This window comes from Alosa pseudoharengus, unplaced genomic scaffold, assembly GCF_046254945.1.
Source record: "Alosa pseudoharengus isolate Yale_2024_CS ecotype anadromous, Long Island Sound unplaced genomic scaffold, YU_APseudo_1.1 YU_APseudo_1.1_scf_15, whole genome shotgun sequence".
Classification (NCBI taxonomy): Eukaryota; Metazoa; Chordata; class Actinopteri; order Clupeiformes; family Clupeidae; genus Alosa; species Alosa pseudoharengus.
The window spans coordinates 26,190,155-26,213,957 of record NW_027468620.1 but is presented as its reverse complement, the minus strand read 5'-3'; the positions used below and the strand labels follow the sequence as shown (position 1 = coordinate 26,213,957).

Sequence of the window (23,803 nt, the reverse complement as noted above, 5' to 3'; positions counted from 1 at the left end):
AGAGAGAGGGACAGACAGCAAGGGAGAGTGAGAAAATGAATCCTTTCCCCCTGGTCCTGGAACAAACTGTTAGGGGACACTGTGTCTTGTCTGACAGAGCGGAGAAAGAGAGAGAAAGAGAGAAATAAATAGAGAAAGAGAGATGAATGGTTTATGTAACTCTCTCTCTCATTCTCTCTCTTTCTCTCTTCCAGGCTTGCTCTGACTGTGACACTGCTGTGCTTTTCAGCTTCTATCAAGCCCTGGGGGTCAACAGAGACATCTGCCCATTGTATCTAACAATCTACCAATCAGGTCATTGAGTCCACATTCATCCAACCCTTTATATAATATAGGTATGTGTGTGTGTGTGTGGGGGGGGGGGTTGAGCTTTCTGCTGTTGCTAGTCAAACTGAGCAGGAAATGTTTGCGATGAATTAATGTAAGAATTAATAAGGAGAGATTAGTCAAGTTAGAGTCAAATTACGGTATGCACATCCATCATGTGGAAGGCCATGACCTCTGGCACTCTTATTTGCCTGTAATTATGCAATTTCCTTATTCATGAAAAATGCAACTATATTCTCAAACTGTTGAAACATATCTGCAAAAATGTAAGGCGTTGCAAAGGTATCAAGGGCATTAAGACAGTGATGGCCAGCTCAGTCTGGAGAAGCAAAGTTCAGCAATTGCTGACAGCCCTGCTGTAGTCTGCCTGATTAGGCTTTCCCTCAGTCTGTCTGCCTCTACCTCTCCATCTCCCTCCCCTCCTCCTCCTCATGTCCCTTTCTCCCTCCCTCCATCTCCCTCTCTCTCTCCCTCCATCTCCCTCCCTCTATCTCTCTCTCTGCAGCTCTCTCCCTCCATCTCCCTCCCTCTATCTCTCTCCCTCCATCTCTCTCCCCCTCTGTGGCTGGCAGCTACACTGATCCCCAGGATCGTGATGTCTCCAGCCTCTCTCTCTCTCTCTCTCTCTCTCTCTCTCTCTCTCACACCTTCACTCAACTCTGCACCACTCCTCCACTCTCACATGGGCACCCCACAACACGTCTGCCACTCTCACGGACACACTCTCTTTGTATTAATGGCCTCGGCTTCACTTACACCACCATAAACAAAACAAAACTAAAACATATGCAAACATCTACAGCACTGACTACTGGCATGAAGTCACTATGAAGAATGTGGCAGAGAAGTTTACAGGAATGTAGCAGGCAGGTCAGTAGGGAGGGTTTATTTGCCTCGAGTTGAGCTATGTTTCCTCTTTGACCCCTGAGGTCTCGAGTATGAAATTCACCAGTCTGGCCAAGAAAGGAAAAAAAGCATGAAAAAATAATTAAATAAACAAATAAAAAAAGAGAAGTTGTCAGAAACCCTGCCAACGCCTAGACCCTTCTGTAATAATGATTAAAACAGACAAGCATAAAAGCATGTTGGGCTTTTTAAAAATAACACTCGCATTCTCATTGGCTTTTCGGTTTTGGGGGCCTGCGGTGGATCCTGCCAGTTGGTTGCAGTTCAAAATACACAGTAACTCGACTCGCAGAGACGATCAAAGAGGGGAGTCCCCTGTCTACGCCAGGCCGAGACCATGCGGTGAGAGAGAGAGAGAGAGAGAGATAGAGAGAGAGAGAGAGAGAGAGCGAGAGAGCGAGAGCGTCTCTGCGCTAAGCTCCCCTCCTGCGTTCCAGGCGCGCGACTCTGCAGTTAAGGACCGGGCTCGATCTGGCCCGTTGCTTTAAATGGGATATCCCTCACTTAGTCGCCATCTGACGTGCACGCTAGGATGTAAATTTGTTTGTTTTGTGACCTCCTTGCTTTCAAAGGCCCACTAAACCAACTCCAGGCATGGCGTGTTTTGTTTGGGGTTAGATCCGAATCCGAACGGGAAAAATGTAGAGAAACACATTGACGTTTCAATACATAGGAATGCAGTCCAACAGTGTGTGTGTGTGTGTGTGTGTGTGTGTGTGTGTGTGTGTGTGTGTGTGTGTGTGTGTGTAGGCCCACTGCCACCCAGATGCACAAGTGTGTCTGTTATTCCTCAGATCTGTGGGGATAAAAGGGAAGCTCTACTACTTGCACTGACATAATGAGAAACTTTCCCTTGTCATTGTTTCTGCCAAATGCAATTACACCACGTTAACAGTCCCTTTGACAGATGGGGCAGACTGCACCTCTAGTGTCTGCCTCGCCCCCCATAAAAAAAACCTCTCTTATTGCGGCCTCATCAAAGAGGCCGAGAAATTAAAGGGCGTCAGATCGCATGAGCGTGAGGGCTTTTCTCCTCCAGCGCCGAGATCACAGCAGCCCATATTTCTCATAAACTTTTCACCCGCAAGGGGCCAAAGATAAAACTACCAATCAAAAGCACTAACAGGGGATCTGTGGCTTGCATCTACGCACGGCGCTCCGAGACAGGCGATTTATTGCCTCCCTCTCATTGAGATATTCTCTCTGTGCGCTGGGGGAGGCTGGGAGACAACAAAAGGCTGAGTCAGCCTCCAATTGATTCATCTGTGGTGTTGCACGCGCTGCCTGTCTACTGCACTGGAAACCTAGAGACACATCTTGGACAGCAGAGATGTGCTGAGGGGAATGAGAGTGGAATAAGAAAAGAAATAAAATAAAAACAGTCCTGTCTGGGAGGTCATTCCCAGTCGGTCAGTGCGAGTGGGGCAGTGAACTTATGAGATGGGAGCTCAGTCACACTTTATTAGAATGGTCTACTACAGACTATCTACAAATTATAAACAAACTGTCTGTTGACACTCTGTCAAGAACAATGTATTGTTATGGTTAGGGGTTGGGTTTGGTACAAGCAGCTGTTGTTCAGTATTTATTCAACAGCAAGTTTTAAAGAATTTGAAAACATCTGTGAAGTCTCTGTAGACGAACTAGTAAGGTGTCCACCTGTGTCTTTGACGCTGGCACTTACCCCCTGTTCGTCCAATTTGAGGAGCTGCTCAGGGACCTTGGGGGAGTTGAGGGCCAGCCTCAGGCACTGGATGTTCAGCTCAGGGACTACATACTCCAGAACCTCCTTTATTGGCAGGCCGCGGGCAGTGCCGTGCCGGGCGGTGGAGGGCACCGCGTCTTCCAGGATGGCTCCCCGAAGAGTGGTCAGCTGAGAGAGAGAGAGAGAGAGAGAGAGAGAGAGAGAGAGAGAGAGAGAGAGAGAGAGAGAGAGAGAGAGAGAGAGAGAGAGACAAAGAGAGAGAGTTTAGTTTAGTATTATAAGTTTCCTTTCTTTGACCCCCCTTAAAACAAATATTGTATCTGTTTGTATTGTCATGTTACTGCTTTGGCAACACTATTTTCTGAGTCATGCCAATAAAGCACATTTGAATTTGAATTTGAATTTGAGAGAGAGAGAGAGAGAAGAGAGAGAGAGACAAAGAGAGAGAGAGAGAGAGAGAGAGAGAGAGAGAGAGAGAGAGAAGAGAGAGAGAGACAAAGAGAGAGAGAGAGAGAGAGAGAGAGAAGAGAGAGAGAGAGAAGAGAGACAAAGAGAGAGAGAGAGAGAGAGAGAGAGAGAGAAAGAGAGAGATAAAAACAAGACTAGAGTGAGCTGGTGTGTCATTGGTTTGGTTTTCCTCCCATCCTGCTGTGTTTAAAGCAGTCACATTAGTGAAATTAATAGAGGGAGTGCCTCTTTACAGGGTCAGGGTGGGAGGGGATATGGGTGTGGAGAGGCGGCTTTGCTATCGACGGGCACACAGAGAGAAATAAATAATGCATTGAAGTGTTCATTAGATGGACGTTTAGCAAAAAACTATGGAAAACTTTTCGCTCAACTGATAAAAGAAAGGCTTGACAGGAAGAGGAAGAGGAAGCTTTTTGTTTCTACAGACATTAATAAGTATCCATCTGTACAATCTATACAGTATCCACTGTGTTCACATTCAGTATGCCCTGCAGATATGTCAGCATTATGGCAGAAAGACATAGATCTTTCTTTGTAAGACATAAACACACACAGTGTGTGGTGAATCGCAACTATTATGTATAAATTCAATTATGTATATCTTATGCACCTTGAAATTCAGAAATCTAATCTCCTGTCAGTGAATGGATGGAGCACCAGCACCATGATAAAGCACCAGGAAATGGGGTTATTAACACATGGGTCAGTTAACCAGAGGTTAACCAGAGGTCTACAGTGGGTCAGCTGGAGGTTAACCTCTGGTCACACAAACCGGCCTTAGTCGCTATGTCCTTGCTGCATTTTGGATTACATTTTCCATTTTCGCCCCCATCTCCTACTGCAGCTCGGCCTTAGATGAATCCCATCACAGATTTGCCAAAACTCTATCTGGAGTCCTTCCAAAGTTATTTTAATTGACGTTTTTCGCTATTGACTCTGGCACTGATGCCAGTCAAATAGAAGAGCTGTTATTTCTGATGGTTCGAGGGAACGTGCCTGGCGAGAGCATGCAGCAAACGCATGAATAGAATTCAGAGTAATGGGATTGGAGTGGGGAGGTGGTGATGGTGGTGGATGGGGTTGTTGGCTGCTTTAACCTTGTCTATGTGACCCTCGGTGATTGCGTGACCCAGATTTATTGTGGTGTGGGAGCGGGAGTGAAATATTGAAATCGTGGCTCCGGTCCAAAACTGGCATTTAATATCAGTGACATTTCTCAGCCACATGCAGCTGTCTTACCTGAATTATTCAACAGGATGATACCCCCGAGGGGTCAAATATAGAGAGCTCTGTGTCTGTGTCGCTGTGTGTGAGTGGCTCTGTTTATGTGTGTGTGTGTGTGTGTGTGTGTGTGTGTGTGTGTGTGTGAGAGAGAGAAAGAAATAGAGAGAGAAATAAAGACAAAAAGGAAAAAAGGGCGAGAAGACTGACATTTTCTATCTAGGTGTGTGTGTGTGTGTGTGTGTGTGTGTGTGTGCATACGTTGACACACACATTTGTGTGACTTCTTGTCACTTCCTGTCTGTCCAAATGCCTTGTTTTGCATTCAGCATCTGAGTCATTCTCTGTGCCCTTCCTAACCCTTAGTTCTCATAACTGCCTCTGAGTTCTGTGGGTTGAACTGAATTTAATCAGTCACTCTTGCTTACATTGCCCTCAAAGCCCTCCACATCTTCATGCTCTCGCAATATTACTCACTCCTGACTGGCAGGAACTCAAACATTTTAGGGGGGGAAAAAACTCACTATTGTAAAGCAGCAACATCCTTAAACAGGCTTTCACCATAACCATATGTCCCACAATACAACAGTCATTATATACACAATAACTTTTGCGGACATTCATCGCTTGGTCATGCTGAGCACAGAAGAGAGGGGTGGAGGGGATGTTGTGTGTGGTTGTTTACCTGGCTGGTCCGGAAGGTGATGCGATAGTTGTACTGACTCGCCTCCCTCTCCTTGTTATCTTCCAGCTTTTCTCTGCGGACGCTTACAGCCACAGGCCCAAGATTCTCATCCACCCCAAAGTAGTTCTGGTGCTCTGAAAGCAAGTAGAGAGGTAGAGAAAAGTGAATGTGATATATTAGCATACTAACTTAACCACATATTTATGCATTTGTTTGTTTGCTGTTTGATAAAATCAAACAAACAGATTGTATGACAGCAATTCCGATTTCATAAACAATATCTCAAGCCAAAGACCCTGACTCTGGCCACCCAGTTCGCTTCCAAATCCGTTTCTCTCTGACAATGGCAGCAAATGAATGCCTGGATGTGGACCTGCGAAGACAGGACACTGAGAGCAGCTCCTGCTGAGACATGACTGCGGGCTGACCGCACACCGGAAGACGGCATAAATTCGCACGGGCTGACAGGAAGAGGGTTATCTAATGGCCTCTTGGCTGGGACCTGGCACGGGCGGTGCAGAAAGATCCCGTCCAAAATGTCGCTTAGGATGCAAATGAATAAAGGATAGTCTGGAAGGGAAAAATGTCTAATATAGAGAGAGAAGGGACTAAGGGGTTGTGTGGAGGAAGTGTGCACCTTTCATAACTAATAACCCTATATGTCTTAGTACAAGACCAGAGGCATAATGACAGAATTATTCATGAGGAGGGAATGAACTTTAGAGTCATCGAAAGCCTACAGCACTTCTGAAATGTATATAGTACGATCATTCATTTCAACTGCTTGCTTAAAAATAGCTTTTGTAATATCGTTCATAAATTGTGCCTATAGTCTACTTGCACAGATAGTCAAATAACTAAACTGTCTGAAATTAATAAACAGTGATCTAAAAAATGCAACATGTTCAATAGCTGGGACAAAATCATAGTTCCGTGTGCGACACATATTAGTCTGTGGTGCCTTATGGTAATGCTCAAATTCACTCAGGGCATGTAATTAAGATGGCATCTCCATGGTTACCGGGAGTAGACCCAGATCTTTATGTCAGTCATGGTCTCATTACTACGCCCACCCAACATCCATGGGGCATAATCTCTGATTACAATTTGCTATGGGGGTCCCGTCGAGATTAAAAAAACTCATTTAGAGTTCAGATTTATCTTCAGAATCCGATGCTGCTCAGCTATTACAATTTAAGACCAGCAATTTCTTTTTTTAAACACACATGCACAATGAGAATCATTGTGAGAAATCCCTTTTCTCTTATTCCTTACAGATAGAGATCGAGGGTTCTTAGAGTCAGAGAAAAGCCTATTGACAATTACACAGACAAACAAAAAGCCTAAAGCACTCTCAATGATGTCTAAAAGGTCCAAAGTGAAACAGAGCATTAAACAAAAGCTTGTGTACTGACCGAACCGTGGGCATGAAGCAAAGGTGATAACTACACCTGCACTTTTCCCCTTGACCTTCCGAGGCCGTGGGGGGGGAAGAAGACAGTACGCAACGTAACATTACTCACTCCAAAGAGAAAACGAACGCAAATGATAAACAAGAACAAGCCCACCGCCTGGGCTAAACGAGGGCCTTAATCCCCGTCACGGCTGAGAAGAAGGACGGGGATTGAGGAGACAACAACGGATCAGCGCAACGTGAATCCACTTAATCCTCGCCGCTCTGATGCTCCTGGGTTTGAAGACAACACGACATGCCAGTATGGCACCCAGAAACACGTCACTAAAGCAGACGAGGGAGTGTGGACAGCAGTTGAGGCATTATGAGATGGCTGGTTATCGTGGCCTTATGACACAGTGGGGATGTCAGTGTGACAAGCCTTTTGACACACTCATTGCAATGTGACAATCTGAGGTCACCTTACATTATGGTCATGTTACATTATCGCCATGATAACAGGGGCTGTTGAGGTGGCACTGTTGCCAGAGGGATCAAATTGCGGGGCTGGTATGGTTATCATGGTGGCACTCATTCACTGTGTGAATGTATGTGCATAATGCATGCATGTGTACAAGCCTGGGCTGGCTGAGTCTGACTTGCATACCTGTGTCTGTGTGTGTGAGTGTGTGAGTGTGAGTGTGAGTGTGAGTGTGAGTGTGAGTGTGAATGTGAGTGTGAGTGTGAGTGTGAGTGTGAGTGTGAGTGTGAGTGTGAGTGTGTGTGTGTGCGCATGACAGAGCAAATGGCCCTCGTGTGTGAGTTTGTGCGTGTATATGTGAGAGCATCCTTTGCCTCTGTGTCTAACCCCACGTGCACTTCTGGTCTTCCTTGAGAGCTCCTGTGAACTAAGGTATGCATGCCAGCAGAGGAAACACACAACAGAGCAGGGTGTGTGTGTGTGTGTGTGTGTGTGTGTGTGTGTGTAGCGGTCGATGGGATCAATTCTAGTCCCTGGGCGATAAAAGCCCCCCTCTGCTCCTAGGCTGGGGCGAAGAGCATCAGGGCCCATACAGAAAGAAAGTGGAGAAGACATTAGCGGCCGACGTGATGACAGCTCTGTCCTTTCTGAATGTCCATTTGGCTAAAAGGTCGCAACATCCACCAGGCTAATAGCTTAGCAGGGCGCTTCCCCAATGATGGACTGAAAGGGATCAAGTTCTGTCAAGTTGAGCACACTTTTCCCCTTTGAGCACACTGAGAACTCTATCCATCCGGCTAGAAGGCGAGCATTAGCTTCTTCAGAATAAAAAATAAATATATATATCGAAAAAATATATATATACATGTCTGGAATTAATGGAATGTAAGATAAATGTATGGCATGGTAATAGTCTATTGTAATTATTCTCTGCGCCTGGAAGCATGTGTCAATGGTGTTCTTAGGAATGCTGCGGGAGACCCACATTTCACAGTATATGATAATCCACTTCCCAATAGAATAAGCTCACTAACATGTTTTAATGCTATTTGAGCTGGGGCTGTAATTGGCTCATTCTCCACGGCTGGAGCCGTTTCAAAATGGTGGGTGTGGAGGAGAGGGAGGCGCGGCTCTCGCCCAGAGTGATGGGCCCCATGTCTGGCCTGCGCTTGGCTTGGGAAGGACGGACGCCGTAGATGCTTGGCTGTGAGTCGGAGCAGCAGCTGTTTTTTCGGGCTTAAGAATGGGTAACACAATATGCTGAGAGAATGTGCTCACACACTTACAGACACACATGTACAGACAGAGGCTCATATGGGATGCACAAACCACACATGTGTACAAGCGTCCGCACACACACACACACACACACACACACACACACACACACACACACACACACACACACACACACACACAGACACTCTGAGACACTCAAAATCCAAATACTGACGCTGCGTACACAGTTACATTCACATTCACGCTTACATGGATGGAGAACCTCGTTGACAGCCAAGTCTACGTTTTATTTTTTTATGCCCTGGGGGTTCAGAAGGAAGGAACATTATGATGCCTCTGCATACCTACCCAGTAGGTCCGTGCAAAGGAGAACTCTGAACTCCACCCACCCCCACCACCACCACCACCACCACCACCCCTCCATGCCCCATCCGTGCCTCTAAGAGCAACAGCTGCACCGAACTTCTCGGCTCGCCTCACTTCCCTCTTCTCACATGACAAATCACAGCACTCAGGTCAGGAGGGAAATATCACACGTCGTCCCTTTTCACACAGAACGCCCAGTGCCAGTGCTCTCCTCCTCAGGAAGTGAAGCGAAACCCACACACCGGGAACAATCCCTCCATTGTTTCCGAGCCTCATATCCACTAACACTCCCTAATGCAAAGAATCAGGTTCGCAAATGTGTCTTGACTCGTGCAATTTGGGTAGCGAGACAGCGTGACCTTTGCCTCACCTGGAGTTGTTTATAATGCATGACGCTGATGGATTCTATATAACAAAAAAATACAGAAAAGCCTGAGGGTTTGCGGTTGAGTCGTCTGTCATGCAACACTACATCAGCCAAGTCTTACCTCTCCCATAAAAGTACTTATGGTAGTAGTATGCTCCCAGGTCGATGTGCTCGATGATGTAGCGTTTGACTTTCTCCCGGTGGATGGGCTGGTTCTCTCGGGGCACCTCCAAGACCGAGACGCCAGCGTTGGTGCAGTGTGAGCTCAGGGACGACTCGAACGAGCAGCTCTCGCCACCGATGTTGTAGGTCGTGCTGTTGGCTCTAGAGAGGGAGATCCGTCTCTCCCCCTCACCGCCGACCTCGTTGCGAAAGTGAGGGCAGGTGAGCACTAGTCCGTTGCTTTTGCCGTCGCCCTCGTCCGCGTCCAAGTTCTCTTTGGGGTTCAAGTCCTCGCGACTACCCAGGGGGGACTCGAAGGACGCAGGTGTGTTCATGCTACTGCAGGCAACCGCTCCTAATCCTCCACCTCCTCCTCCACCTCCTCCTCCAACCAACCCACCTCCTGCCCCAGGCATTCCTCCGGAGACCTGGTACTGTGAGGCGGCCGAGGCTCCGGTCGTCATGTTCTTCCTCTGGGCAAGAGTGACTCTGCTGGCCAATGCCTCGCTGACGTTGAACAGCACACTCTGGACATCGTAGTGGGCAAAGCACTTTTGGAAGCTGAATGGCCGCCGGTCGTCCTCCATGAAGAGTCGGAGGCCGTCGTGCTCGCTCTTAATCGTCCGCAGCTTACGGAACAGCGACGTCGTCTCGGACGAGTCGGACTTGAGGCGCCGCATGAAGGACTTCTCCCGCTCGCGACTGTAGAGCAAGGAGCTGTCCACGTAGTCGTAGTTGGAGATGCGCACGATCTCCCCGCGGGCAATCTGCGCCGCCGTCTGCAGGCTGGGCGAAAGGGCCGTCTCACAGCGCAGGAGCTCTGGGAAACCCAGGGGCGGCATGCCGCGGTGGTCCAAGGTGTCCACCCGGTAGCCCCTCAGCAGGGTGAAGAAGCCTTCACCAGTGAGTCCAGAGAGTCCAGACAGTCCTTGCCGGTCGATGGAGGACGTGCTGCCGTATTCTCGGTGCAACGAGGCGCCAGTGTTTGGATTGACGGCCTTCTGGTCCATCAGGTCCTCCGAGTCGATGTCGCTGATAGTCACGTCGCTGTTGCTCCTCTGGCGGATGGGGTGGAGGCCCTTCAAAGGCGAGCGGCTCAGGAGGTCACTCAGCGTGTACTTAGCCTCGGGGTAATCAGAGTCCAGAGGTGGTTCCTCCATCTCGCTCATCTCCATTCGTTGGTCTGGCTGCCCGTTCTGAAATGCCATTATGACACTTTCATAATTGGGACCCGACCGGCCATCCCAGCCATCCTTCCTCGGGGGCCAGTCGGTCACCCTCGCTCGGACCCCCATCTTGGGCATGGCGGGGGTGGTCCCGTTGGCTTTGCCTCCCCCCTCGGACTTGCTTTGCGTGGTGTTGGCCGGAGGCCCCATGCTGCCGTTCAAGGATTTCAGCTTCCTGTTGAAGAGCTCCTCTGACTGCATGGCTTCACGGGAGTCTAGAGTTCCTCCAGCTGATGCTGCTACTGCAGGTGGATGATTCAACACGTCGTCTTTCCTCGCGCCCAGAACGCTCATATCCCGCTGGCAAACGCCGGGAACACAAGCGCATGAAGACGCTCAAAAAACACCCACTCCTCCTCTCTCATTTATACTGTCTGCAGTTGATCATTTGGGTCCTAAGGAGAGAGAGAGAGAGAGAGACAGAGAGAGAGAGAGAGAGAGAGAGCAAGAAGGGATGCCTCTTTGTTGGGGCCGCAGGAGAAGTGTTGCACCAGGAGAGGCCCCTGAATGCAGGCCCGACCTTCAACACAAGGCCATAGCTCACAAGACAAGGCCGGCTCGACGACAGGCACACAGCATTTGGGTGTGAAGGACAGAGGTTGGCAGTTGAGCAGAGGCTGGTCCCCTTTCACGGCACACAGCTAATTCTGGGCGACAGCTGGAGATGGATCTGCAGCAGAGAGAGAGAGAGAGAGAGAGAGAGAGAGAGAGAGAGAGAAAGGGAGGGAGAGAGAGAGAGAGACAAAAACATTGAGATATCACGCTGAGAGAAGTAGAGAAAATTAATACCAATTCTTCATTGAGACCTTGGGAGAACAGCAGGGTACATTTCCCAAAATACTCAAATTACCCATGAACGCCGTGAGACTGTGAAATTAGCAGAACTGTTTTGCAGAGGCAACTGGCAAAAAAAATCCAATTTCCTCTCGGAGAAAAAAGGAGCTGTGTTAAGTGATCTAAATAACTACCTCTAAATGGTCCCATTGTCATTCTGATCACTGACAGGCCTTGTTTAAACCATACAAAGAGACGAGTTAGGGGAACAGTCCTGTGACTGAAGAATGGGCTTTCATCCACAACCTTAACGATGTACCAACCTGAGACCATTCAGCAAGTCAAAGTTAAGTCTAAGTAGGAGCATTGACTCTGCATATGGCAGCAGATGAGGGCCTACAGCAGTGCATTCCTGTCTAAATGTTTAGACATCCATGGAAGGCGGACTGCCTGGAGCATAATCTAACCAGCTGATTATCCAAGACAGGAAACACACTGCACACTGAGAGGTTTGTGATCAATTTGTCCTGAGCAAAGCAATAAATTGTACAAGTTAAATACTGTACTGCTACGTAACCGCATTAGATGTGAAAGGAATAGGCCTGTGTTTTTCATTTGTCTGTTTTTGTATATAATCCATTGCTTCACAATGTTTGCTAATGGGGCAGCCGTGGCCTACTGGTTAGCGCTTCGGACTTGGAACCGGAGGGTTGCCGGTTCGAACCCCCGACCAGTAGGCGCGGCTGTGCCCTTGAGTGCCCTTGAGCAAGGCACCTAACCCCTCACTGCTCCCCAAGCGCCGCTGTTGTTGCAGGCAGCTCACTGTGCCGGGATTAGTGTGTGCTTCACTTCACAGTGTGCTGAGTATGTTTCACTAATTCGTGGATTGGGTTAAATGCAGAGACCAAATTTCCCTCACGGGATCAAAAGAGTATATATACTATACTTAATGATGTAGGCGTAGCAGCTTGGCATATTTTGATTGTGTATTCTACTGTTGGATCTAATACTGATGATATTTAAAGCAACGACTGGGGAAAGGAAGCATCACAAATCCCTATCCTAAACTGCACACAATGCACAAGGAGGGAATGGAGGAGTATATTTTTGAGTACTGAGTTGGGCGTATTCAGCTAAGCTTGAAGCAATCTGTCAGTCATCTGTGACCTTCCATTTGGTTCTTTTTGGGGGAGAAACGAAGCTAATGTGATGACAACAACAAAAAGATGTGCACTCTCTCTGTCTTCAGTAAAGGACAAAAGTTACCCTTAAAAAACCCAACAAAAACAATAAAATCACTACATAACAATTTAAAACCACCTATACAACACAAATCAAAAGACATAAAAACAATTAAAAAAAAAACTAAAAAGACAAACCATTTTATAAGGATTAATATAGAAAGGCATAGAATCTGTGGGAGCCTGTCATTCAGAAATCTATTACTGTTGACATCAAGCAAAAGCGCTCCGTAGAGAAAGGGCTTCTAAAGTGAGCACTAAACGGCACCCAGCTAGGAGCCTAACCCCTTGTGACCCAAATGCATTTCTCTTGTTCACTAAAGCACCGACGTCTGACACATTCCTGTTGGAAATGCATCTCGCACAAAAATCCTCAAGGTCTGCTCAACACACACCTTGTCCTTGTAGATCTCATCAGTGAACACGAAATCTCATAGACCCTCTCAACAAGGCAGGTCAGTCTCTCTACACAAATACAAATTTCAAACTCATAAAAATTTGGCCGACAGGCGAGCATATACATGTTGCAAAAACACCTTTTTTTTGGTAAACCGCTGGCAGGAAGCAAACACTTCTTTTAAAACAGTCCCATATTTCTTCCTACTCGTCCAGCACCCAGACATATCAACATGCCATGTTTACATTTTTACCCAGCCATTTATTCCGCAGGAGAAAAAAAAAGAGGAAAAATAACATCTGGGAGAAATGTGGGCCAAATCAAGATTAACAATGACGAGAGTTCGGCCTACTGCCTGGGATTCTCTGCACACGGCAAGCCTGTCCCACAACTGTGGGCATACCACAACAGATGCGGCAAGATGTGATTTCAAGTATGATTAGTGAGATTAGAGACAAACAAACAAACACAACAATAAACAATTCCTTCATCATCACTGATTTTCTCCGCTCGTAATGAATTTGCCCATGTTATAAAGAGCAATTTTGTTTGTCATATTATTCAGAGATACTGTATTTCCGCACGGTAAACTTAATCCCAATGCAGCATGGGATTGAGCATTTTAAGTCTAATCACACTCAATGCAATGTGACATAAAATCAAGAAATGTCAAAACTTTCCTTTTCACCCTCTACTGTGTCCTGGCATGAGAAGTCCTTAACAAGCCCTCCCCAATGTAATGTCTAAATTCACACTCATACTAAATATTAGATAACATCTACCATGCTTAAGGAAGATGGGAGGCGAGAGGGAGGGAGGGAAAGAGCTTTCTGAATTCTAACTCGCTGAAATTGCATCTGGCATTTCACTGGCTCAAATGTCTTCAACATCACGTCCTCTGCACTAAGTGATGGAGGCAACTCAACTAACCTATTGCCGGGAAAGTTACAAGGTAATAACGCCTTAGAGTAGGGAGAGATGATTTCAAGAGAATACTTCAACCATGGGGAGAGGGAGGTCTGGTGTCACTGATGCCATCTGGCTGTGAGGAAGATGACAGAGAATGGAGGGGATAATGCTGGAAAAGACGAGGGTAGAGGAGGGAAGGTCAGAGATGTTTCGTGTAAATAGCAAGCGACTCCATGCATATAGGACAGGGCAGGTGAGTGAATTATTCATGTCGGAGAATAAATGTAATGAAATGAGCTGCGACATCTTCCTGGTGGACCTCCTTGCGCAGTAAGAGCTTGTACACTTGGAATCGGAGCTGAGTGTGAATTGATCCTATCCATAAGGCGATCACTAACATATAACCTATCTATTGGATTTATATCTTTTGCTCCATTAAAACTATCCAAGCTATCCGAGACTGAAATCTGAGAGGTCTTCCAACCACATAACCACGAGGAATGCAGCAACAGTAGCCTGCTCAATTTCTCTACAGAGAGACTCCCATACGACTGTACTAGGGTCAGCGCTTAACATCTCAAAGGAGCAGCCTGGTTGGCAGCTTTGTGTGTAGCCTATAGCCCTGCTTTTTATTGGCCTGGAGGAGAGCCCCGAGCCTCCTTGGCCTCTCCTTCACATCAGCGGTGAGCAGCGGTGAGCAGCGATTAACAGCGGCCAGCTCCGTGCCCTCGGGGGAGCTGCGGCGATGCTCCCATGTGAAGTCTCTGAGCAGTCTGGTCCGCCGTGACCCGTCTCTTGAGTGGTTTCCACACAGAAACGCCGAGCCAGCAGAAGTGCCACCTGGACAAACAATACCGCTTTATCAAAGCGCCTCCCTGAGAGAGGGCGAGACAGAGAAGGGAAAGCCTGGTCTGGGGTTTCATTTTGGAAGAGAATGAGCACAAACAAAACCTGCCATGCACCGCCGCCTCTACCCCCCCCCACACACACACACACACCCACACATACACACACACACACACACAATCAGATGACCTAATCTTCTGAAACAGCAGCACTGTCATTATTGGGAACAAACCCACCTACAGCAGCATAGATCTGGGTACCACTGAGGGCAGCTAGTCACGCTGGATTCCTATTGATTCTTGCTGGGTGCGATCCATGGAGCCAAAGGGGGGGGTGGGGGGGGTAGAGGAATTGGCAGCTTTAATGCAGCGGTTGCAAACACACACACAAACAGACACAAACAGAGCGAGTGATGTCCTTAGGCAACAGGCCAAGAGAGATTCCATTCACAGTCAAACAAACAGGAGTCTGATAAATCGTTCCTTTTTTCGCAGTTGCGTAGCCTCCAGTTCGGTGATCATACATCTTTGTTTTTCATCTCACTGGGGCGGCTTTGTTTCTACCTCGGAAAAATAACAACATCTATGACATATGACAAGAAACCACAGCAATCATTTAGCCACGCGCATTTACCACGACTGAGTCACTATTCACACAGAGCTTTCCCATGACAATTTTATGAGCTGGTCTGAAAACAGCAGACGAGAGTACAACATCCACAGCCAAACCTAAAACCAAAGTGGTCCAGCAGTGCTGCACACGACCCCCCCAGCCCCCCCCCCTCCACATGCATCCACATGGACCTGCTTCCCCTGCAGTGTGTGTGTGTGTGTGTGTTATTACAATGCAGACAGTGATTAATGTTGTACTCTACGCCACAGCTCTCTCTCTCTCATTCTCTATTCCTCATACTCATTGTCTTTCTGTCTGGACAACCCCCCCCCCCCCCCCCCACTACACACACACACACACACACACACACACACACACACACACACACACACACACACACACACACACACACAATACCCAATGACACAAACAAACCGCAAGCTCAGCAAAATGACCACCACTCCACCCCCACCAAAACACTACCCTTCCACCAGCACCACCTCTGATCTCTGAACTCCAGGGAGGGACAATCTCTTTGGAGTTGGGGGCACGAGGGAGAATCGCAACCTTCCGAGCCACACGGAGGGCGCCGACGAGCCCGCTTAACTCCCACACCTCCCCCCTTCACCCACTAACTTTGGGAGGCCGTGGCAGTGATCGATGCTTTGTGATCCATGGCCACCCGGGCCAAAGGGAGAGCGAGGCAGACTAATTACTCTGATGAACTCATTCTGTGGGCACTGGGGAGGTGGTGGCTGATGGTGACTGGCACCGTCTCATCTCTCTGTGAAGGCAGAGTGTGGCGGGTCTTTGCCAGCTCTTAAAATAACCCTTTGACATCATGTCCTGATTACACAAGGAGGGGTGCGCATGCATGGGTGTGTGTGTGTGTGTGTGTGTGTGTGTGTGTGTGTGGGGGGGGGGGGTGGGGGGGTGGGGGGGGGGTCATAAGACATAGCAGGACTCCCTCAACAGAGACAATTACTGCAATGTACTAGAAACCTCTCGAACCTCTCAAATCATCCTGTCTTTGAGCTTACCTTCTGTAAAATAATGGCACAAAATGAAAGACCAAAGTTAATGTAAACCTTCCATTCCAGGCTCCATCTTAAAAACACAGCTCACGCATGAAAGCTTCGGTCAAACCAAAAGTCTGGCTTTACATCCACTTCTGAAATGAGTCACTGATAATGAATGATGACAAGTGTAAATGTCACTTGAGGGAGAGGGTGTGGTGACTATTACTGCCTAACACTGAAGGTGTTATGCAACTCTCAAGGATGACCCTTAAAAAAGTGTCGTGATTTTGGTCAAGTGACACAACAACATTGTGTGAGACAGTCTGGGTGATCTACTGCAGACAACATCCATTGCGCCTAGCAACACCTTTTCATGTCCTTGGCAAAAAATCAACGTGTGTACAGTTCGACGAGCAGAGTCTGAAGTGAGTGTTGCCCCCTGAAATTAACCTCCAATGGCACTTGTCAATCACCAGCCACAGAAGCGGTGTTTCCTTAGAGCCACACTGATGGGCGCCTCAGCATCTAAAGAGGGCGGACATGTTGACTCCACCAGCATCAGCTGACAGACTCCATGACCCAGTTGGCATGAAGACTCTCTGGGCATAAACTGATGCATGCCTTTGCCGCCTCTGAGGTGAAGCACTGAGGTGTCGTTTGGCTAACGAAGCAAGCCAGCGCACATGTCATTGTCTGCAAACAAGAGAAAGCAAGCTGCTTTTCGCGTAGTATGTATGTGTCAACACTTATATTAACAGTGTTCGCAAGTAGAGTCATGGCTAAGAAAAACCATGCAACAGACCCTTTTAAACTAAACTGAAAGATAAAAGGATACAAGATATCATGATACTAGCACTTACAACAAGCTCCAGATAACATCAAGAGATTAAAGCTAAGATTCTCTGCTTTTCTCTTATCCCTGGGACTTTACACTCTCCGCTGAGAAAGTTAGTCCTTGGTGACCCGCTGCCAGATCCTTAGGTCGGGCTTACATCTGTTTTGTGTGATTATCATAGCAACTAACATCTGCTATGCTTACAGTCAGAACGTTCCTCACACCCCCGAAGCCAAGGTCTGTGATTATGTCCAATTACCTTTAATACGTGATATGTGTAATGGGAACGCATTAGCGTGGCTGGGTTTTACTGGAGGTGCATAGGAAATGATGGGCCTCATCTCCAGAGGGGCTGAGGTAAGTGCGCCTCTGCTCTGTGCGAGCATATTAAAACCAGAGGCAGGCTCCGCGCCCCAACAAACTCACTCATTTAGAGCCCAGTAAAGGTTACTGGCCAAGAGGGTTATTACGGCCATTTTCCAGCCCCAAGACTCCATCTTTTTCGGCACACAGTGATTCAGCAAAAATCTTTTCTGGGCGGGGAAACAAAAAGAAAATAAATAAAATGCTTTTCCTGGCTCCTGAGGGAGGAAAATAAAAAAAGGAAAAGGGTTTCTTTAACTTTTCTCTTTCATATTTTTTTCCCTGCTTATGTTACCTGACAACAACAAAAAAACATACTGTATTTTTTTTAAAAACTTTTTTCTCTCCTTTTTCACTGTCCTGCTTGAGGATATGTCTGAGGATGTGTCACAATGTCTCTCATTAACGCAAAGGGGGGATGCTGATCACTCAAGCGAAAAACAAACAAACCCAACAGGCATGTTGTTTACACTTCACTGCCCACCATTTCATTCCTAAATAAACCCACACACAACAAAACAAACTCACAAAAAATCCTAATGTATCGCCTCAGTCCCCAGGTCAAACAGTCTATAGTCCTTTCTTCAGACAGAAGTTCATGCATTGTTGTTTCGCTCGGCATTCTAGCGCATCTGAGAAAAAAAAGGAGGAGATTTCTAGCCAGAGACAGCAGGGGACAGGGCAGTGGGAAAGTAACACAACACTGGGGCACTTATTAAAATCCCCTCACACACTCGGTCAAAAGGGCCATGGGAGGAGAGCCCGTAACCAGACACTTAGCATCTCCGACTCGATAAACACTTGTATTTCCGCTCCAGTGAAGCAGTTTGTCTCGTTTTAAAACTGGGTTAACGCTCAGAGGAGAGACAGGGAGGTGAACAAAAAAAAAGAGAGAGCCGACAAAAGGAGTGGGAGGCCAAATGAAAGAGAGGGGGTTATTGGCAAATCTTCCTGCTATGAAGGTTCGGTGCAATTAAATCCAAGGACCAATTAATTGGGTGATCTTATCGTCTGCTGTTCATTATTGAGCCCTGGGAAAATGCACTGCTCCATCTTCCCCCTCAGTCTCAGTGTTGTTGACTGGCGGGGGGCTATGTCAAGACAATACACAACTACACACACACACACACACACACACACACACACACACACACACACACACAGAGTGCTCATAGCCATACACAAACACAAATACCTCATACACCTTCACAAACACATGCAGACACACACAGAGAGAGTAAGGCTATCTCACAAAAACATTCCTCTCATCTCTGGCATCCCACCAGTGTGGCGTCTGCCACCAGCTGACACTCAAATTAGCCCCAAAGCCGGGGGCGCCGGGTCTCTGTGGCCCTCTCTAAACACACCGAACGGCCCCGAACCCGACCGACCACACTACCAGGGAATAGCACCTACCCAACAACCCCCCCCCAACACGCACACACCCCTCATGGAGGAGGCTGCTTGACACCACCACTGACCCCCACTCTCTCTGCCCCAGTTTGGGATAATGCATCTGAGAGGTGTTGAGTAAGAGGAATTTCGGAGGGAAAAAAAAAGACAAAAGAAACTACGGGGACAAACACCGTCGGCAGCTGAGTTGGCAGAGGTTGGCACTAGCTGTGCCAAGGCTAAGAGCTGGGGTATGCCAATGCCGTGGCTTTTTAAACTCCTAGTGCCCACACACTAATGTCCATTCCCCAGTGGCTCTGATTCACATTCAAATGCGGGGATTGTTCCAAGTGCAACATGCCATGATAAGGGTCTGTGAGTAGGTGATGGAGGTAGTGAGGCATTGAAAGGTATGGCCAGTAATTGGGTCAAAATTCCTGTCCTCTTTAGCAATGCAGGAGCAGCAGAGAGCTCTTGACACCATCTACTTCACTGGTTCACTGCCTGTAATCAACACATCACAGCGACAAAGAGAGAGAGAGAGAGAGAGAGAGAGAGAGAGAGAGAGAGAGAGAGAGAGACAGGAAGAGAGAGAGAGAATAAAGAAAGGGGAGACAAGGGCGATTAGGGAGCTTTTGTTCACATCTCAACAAACACAAACCCAGACCTGAGGTACAGTGAGGACAGAGACAGAATAGAGAAAGAGAAATAAAGAGAGAGAGAGAGAGAGAGGGGAGAAAAAGGAGAGACACAAGTACAAAGACAGAGAAATAAAGACAAAGAGAGAGATAGAGAGAGACAGATAAAGAGAAAGAGAGAAAAAAACAGATGTCAGAAGTACGTGTGTGCGCCCAACCCTGGCACATCTTGCCCTTGCCCCAGAGTCTCCATCATCCACTGTTCTCTGATGGCTACTGCCCCACTTCCCAAAACAACAGAAAAGGAACACTTAAATGGGCTGCCGGCTTAATGCACAATACTGCTCTCTTTCCCTCCCGCCTCCCTTCCTCTCTCTCTCCCTCTGTGATGTAATGCTTCATCTGGCATGTCCCTGTAAAAAGGTGCACCTCTCCCAAAAGACACAAAATCATATTTTATTATAATGGGTTTTAACCTCTGCACCTGATTATGTAACAGATTTGTTGTATAAAGGGTGTAATGCGATAAAATGCGTACAACGTTACAGCCAAACTCCATCTGCATCGCATCTTTTTGTTAATCACCAACTCTCATTTGGCTATTTGTTTGTTTTCCATCAATACCCCTTCCCGCTCTCTCTCTTTTTGTAGCTCTCTTTCTTTCTTTCCCTCTTTCTTTCTCTCCCTCTTTCTTTCTCTCCCTCTACGGTGGGGCGAGACCAAATTGTTTGCGTTTAGCCTGTGCCAGTGCACGGATGACCTCCCACCTCTACTCAAGCAAGCCTCAGGCAAGACTGCCACCTTAGTACCAGCTCCCAGCAGGCCAACTCATCAATCAGCTCATCGTTGTCAACAAGCAGTTAAGCCAATTACGCTGAATGGCTAACTACCGATCTAACTGCAGGGATCAAAGACGAGGGGGTTCGGTGGTTGGGAAGTGTGTGTGTGTGTGTGGGGGGTATTCATTGGGAGGGGGGGGGGGGCTCATTTGCAACAGGCTGGAGGACAGATGTCACAAGAGTATCATGGGATGCCCAGAGGGAGGCAAAGCCACAGGAAGCACTTTTAGGACATCATCTGCAGCTGCTGCGTCTTTATGCGAGGAAGTGGCCATTACTGTGTGCAGACACAGTCTTTTAACGATAGGATGGCGATGTAGAGAGGTGGAGGAAGAGGAGGGTGGAGTAAAGGGGGACTCAAGGTTGTTGACGCTGGATGAAAACTTTGGTCTCCCGTCACCATTAGTGGAGAAAAGAGACACCCATCACGGCATACATACACACAATACAAACAGACGGCGAGACGCACAACACAGATCAATGTACACGATCAATGCGTCTAGTGTGGAATACACTAGCGGGCAAGGGAGACAGCGATGAGTAATACGAGAGAGACAGAACGAGAAGTACAAACAGTAGACATGAATGAAAGAGAGAAAAAGAGAAAGAGAGAAAGAGAGAGGAAGGGAATGAGGGAAAGTAAAAAGCGAGGGAGGGGTAATGCAGCCAGGCAGAATCAGAAGGTTTACGCTCATTTTGTCCGACGCTTCCACTGAGAAAGCTCAAGGTCACGCCGCGCAAAGACGGCATCTCACCACACACTTCATTTGTCTGTGCAGGCACACAAACACATTAAGGCATGAGAGATAGCCAGTGCCGTTTGTGTGTGTGTGTGTGTGTGTGTGTGTGTGTGTGTGTGTGTGTGTGTGTGTGTGTGTGTGTGTGTGTCATTCTGGCTGAGCCCAGCTTGTCTCAATGTGGAAAGCCAGCAATTCTGTAGGCTATGTGTGTTTTGGTAGACATGAACTCCACAGGCAGTGTTAGGCCTGATTTGGTTTCTGGACTCCATCCAGAATACCCTAACAGCACCCCTCTACAAAGGTCAGGAATGGCTTGTTTTTGCACTGCCAAATTATTTACTAGAATTAAGCATTTAATGCCAAGTTGCTTTGATTTCCCCAAACTTTGACCTTTTCCTGGGTAATATGTTCCACATGTTCTAAGCCAGACAATGTGGCCCTCTTAAAGACCTGTGGTTAAAATTCCAAAAATGGTCGAAAGGAGAAGCTTAAAATGTCAAAGAGACAAGACCTGATGGCACCACTCTGGAATACTGAAAACATAAAAAGTGCGCTAAAAATTAATCAGAATGCTTATCTAACCTTAAAACAGTGTTCAAGTGATCAGAAGTCAGTGATAATCACAATCCATCAAGTCTCATTAAGAATTAGCAATAAATGTCTACATAAACACAAATACCACTGCTACTGTACTATTTCATATATAGTATAGCATAGTTCAATATATTATATTATACATATATTTTGGCCCACCACAAAATTTGCTAGCCTTTAGCAACTAACTGAATGCTATAACAACAGCCAAGCAGTTAGGCAATTGCTCTCTGTACAAAGACTCTTCTTAAACGGAGGGACAGATCCTGGATCAGACCTGTAGAAAGAGGAATAGGGGCCTGAGAGAGAGAGAGGCAGCCATGTTCACAGCTGATCGTCCACCTGTCCTGCCGGCGTCCGTGTCCTTGTCACCTGGCTAGCTATCCAAGTGTGTCATTATCACATCTCCTTTGCCGTCACTGGTGCTTTTACACAGGGCTCACGCAGCGACTGAGCAAACCATTCATTACTACTGGATTCACACGCATCTCAGCACTAGAGGCTTCAGCTGCTACATGCGAGCAGGGAGTGATGACAAGGATAAGCGACTGAGAAGTCTGCTGTGATGTAGCTCAAGGCTACAGTCACAGTCAAGCACAAAAGACTAGGACACCACAACACACAGACACAAACACAGACACACACACAGACACACACACACACACACACACACTCAGTCCCAGCAGAAGGAGATCATGTTTGTTCTTGGCTTCTTTGGAGGAGGCACCTACCAGAGCGAGCTTCACTGTGTGGCCCTCCTCCAAACTGACCATCTGTTGTCAGGTCCTGTGAGGAGCAACCCTGCCGACCCAGTGTGTGTGTGTGTGTGTGTGAGCAACGCGTGTGTGTGTGTGTGTTTCTGTGTGTGTGTGTGTGTCTGTCTGGTAGTGCGGAGGGGATGCGGCCCAGCAAGTCACAACAATAAACCACCAACTCCGCCGCACACAGGCAATTACCATAACCACATCTGCCCTCACCCTCCCCTACACTGGGCTGTCAAAGAGACAGAAGCAGGAAGAAGGGAGGGAGAGAGGGTGAAGCACATGGAGGAGGAGGAAGAGGAGGAGGAAGAGGAGGAGGAGGAGGAGGAGGAGGAGGAGGAGGAGGGGGTGCTGAGATGGAGCGAGACAACAGTGAAGGAAAAGGGCAAATCTGTGTGACAACAAAAAGACAGAGGATAGAAGAGAGCAGCGGGGGGGGGGGGAAGTCTGATAGACACAGCCAGTGATGGACTGGGAGGAAGAGAGAGAGATGGGGAAAGCTAGAGAGCCGTGCTGATAAAGGGGATCCGAGGAATATCACAGTTAGAGCAAGACAGAACTGTATGGGAAGAGAGAGGTGGAGGATAGAGTCTCTGTGTGTGTTTGTGTGTGTTTGTGTGTGTGTGTGTGTGTGTGTCTTACTCATGTGTGTGTGTCTTACTCATGTGTGTATGTGTGAGTGCTACAGAGAGGCTAGCACTGACTGATTGAGTGAGAGAAAAAGCGAGGCGAGTGTGAGAGAGTGTGCAAGAAAAGGGCAGCGGATTTCACTGCAGAGAGGAGCCGTGAACGACTCCCGGGTGTTAATGTGTGTCTGTTAAAGAAGTGTGTGAGAGCAAGAGGTGAATAGCCAGTTATGGGAAGTGTTATCCTCTCTCACCCTCCATCTCCTTCACACTCCCGTCTCAATAGCACAAGGGTCAGAGGGAGTCCAGTCCGTCGGAGGAATTATCACAGTGGAAGTGTAGGGAGGACAGAGAGGGAGGATGACTCCAGGCTGCTCCCATAAGACAGCAAAACAGATAAACAGGACAGCAAGATAAACAATACAGAGAGAAAGCAGGCAGACAGAGAGAAAACAGAATGAGAGAGAAAACAGAGAGAGAGAGAGAGAGAGAGAGAGAGAGAAAGAAACACAGAGAGACTGACTCATGAGCAACCTTCAGATGAGTTGTGCATCCAACAGGCTGTTTTATTCACACAGACGTAATTATCACAAGATGCTCACAGTCCATCTCAATAAGGCCTTTGTTTGCTTTTCACAGCTTGTTGTTTTCTTGTTTCGCGGGAGCTACTG

General features: G+C 47.5%; 1 protein-coding gene and 1 long non-coding RNA gene across 4 annotated transcripts in view; one reads left to right on the top strand and one right to left on the bottom strand.

Moving 5' to 3' along the window:
- Positions 1 to 23,803, bottom strand: part of LOC143124479 (signal-induced proliferation-associated 1-like protein 2) — a 110,777-nt gene that overhangs the window by 60,320 nt on the left and 26,654 nt on the right. For all 3 annotated transcript variants that reach the window (XM_076286054.1, XM_076286056.1, XM_076286055.1), the window contains exons 2-4: positions 9,280 to 11,216; positions 5,313 to 5,446; positions 2,918 to 3,106 (exon numbers count right to left, since the gene is read on the bottom strand). In XM_076286054.1, the coding sequence (XP_076142169.1) occupies positions 2,918 to 3,106; positions 5,313 to 5,446; positions 9,280 to 10,840 (1,884 nt within the window). In that variant the 5' untranslated portion in view covers positions 10,841 to 11,216. The remainder of the gene's footprint in view (positions 1 to 2,917; positions 3,107 to 5,312; positions 5,447 to 9,279; positions 11,217 to 23,803) is intronic.
- Positions 11,591 to 13,405, top strand: LOC143123819 (uncharacterized). The gene is made up of 3 exons (XR_012986910.1): positions 11,591 to 11,829; positions 12,885 to 13,016; positions 13,231 to 13,405. It is a non-coding gene; the product is annotated as an uncharacterized LOC143123819 (long non-coding RNA).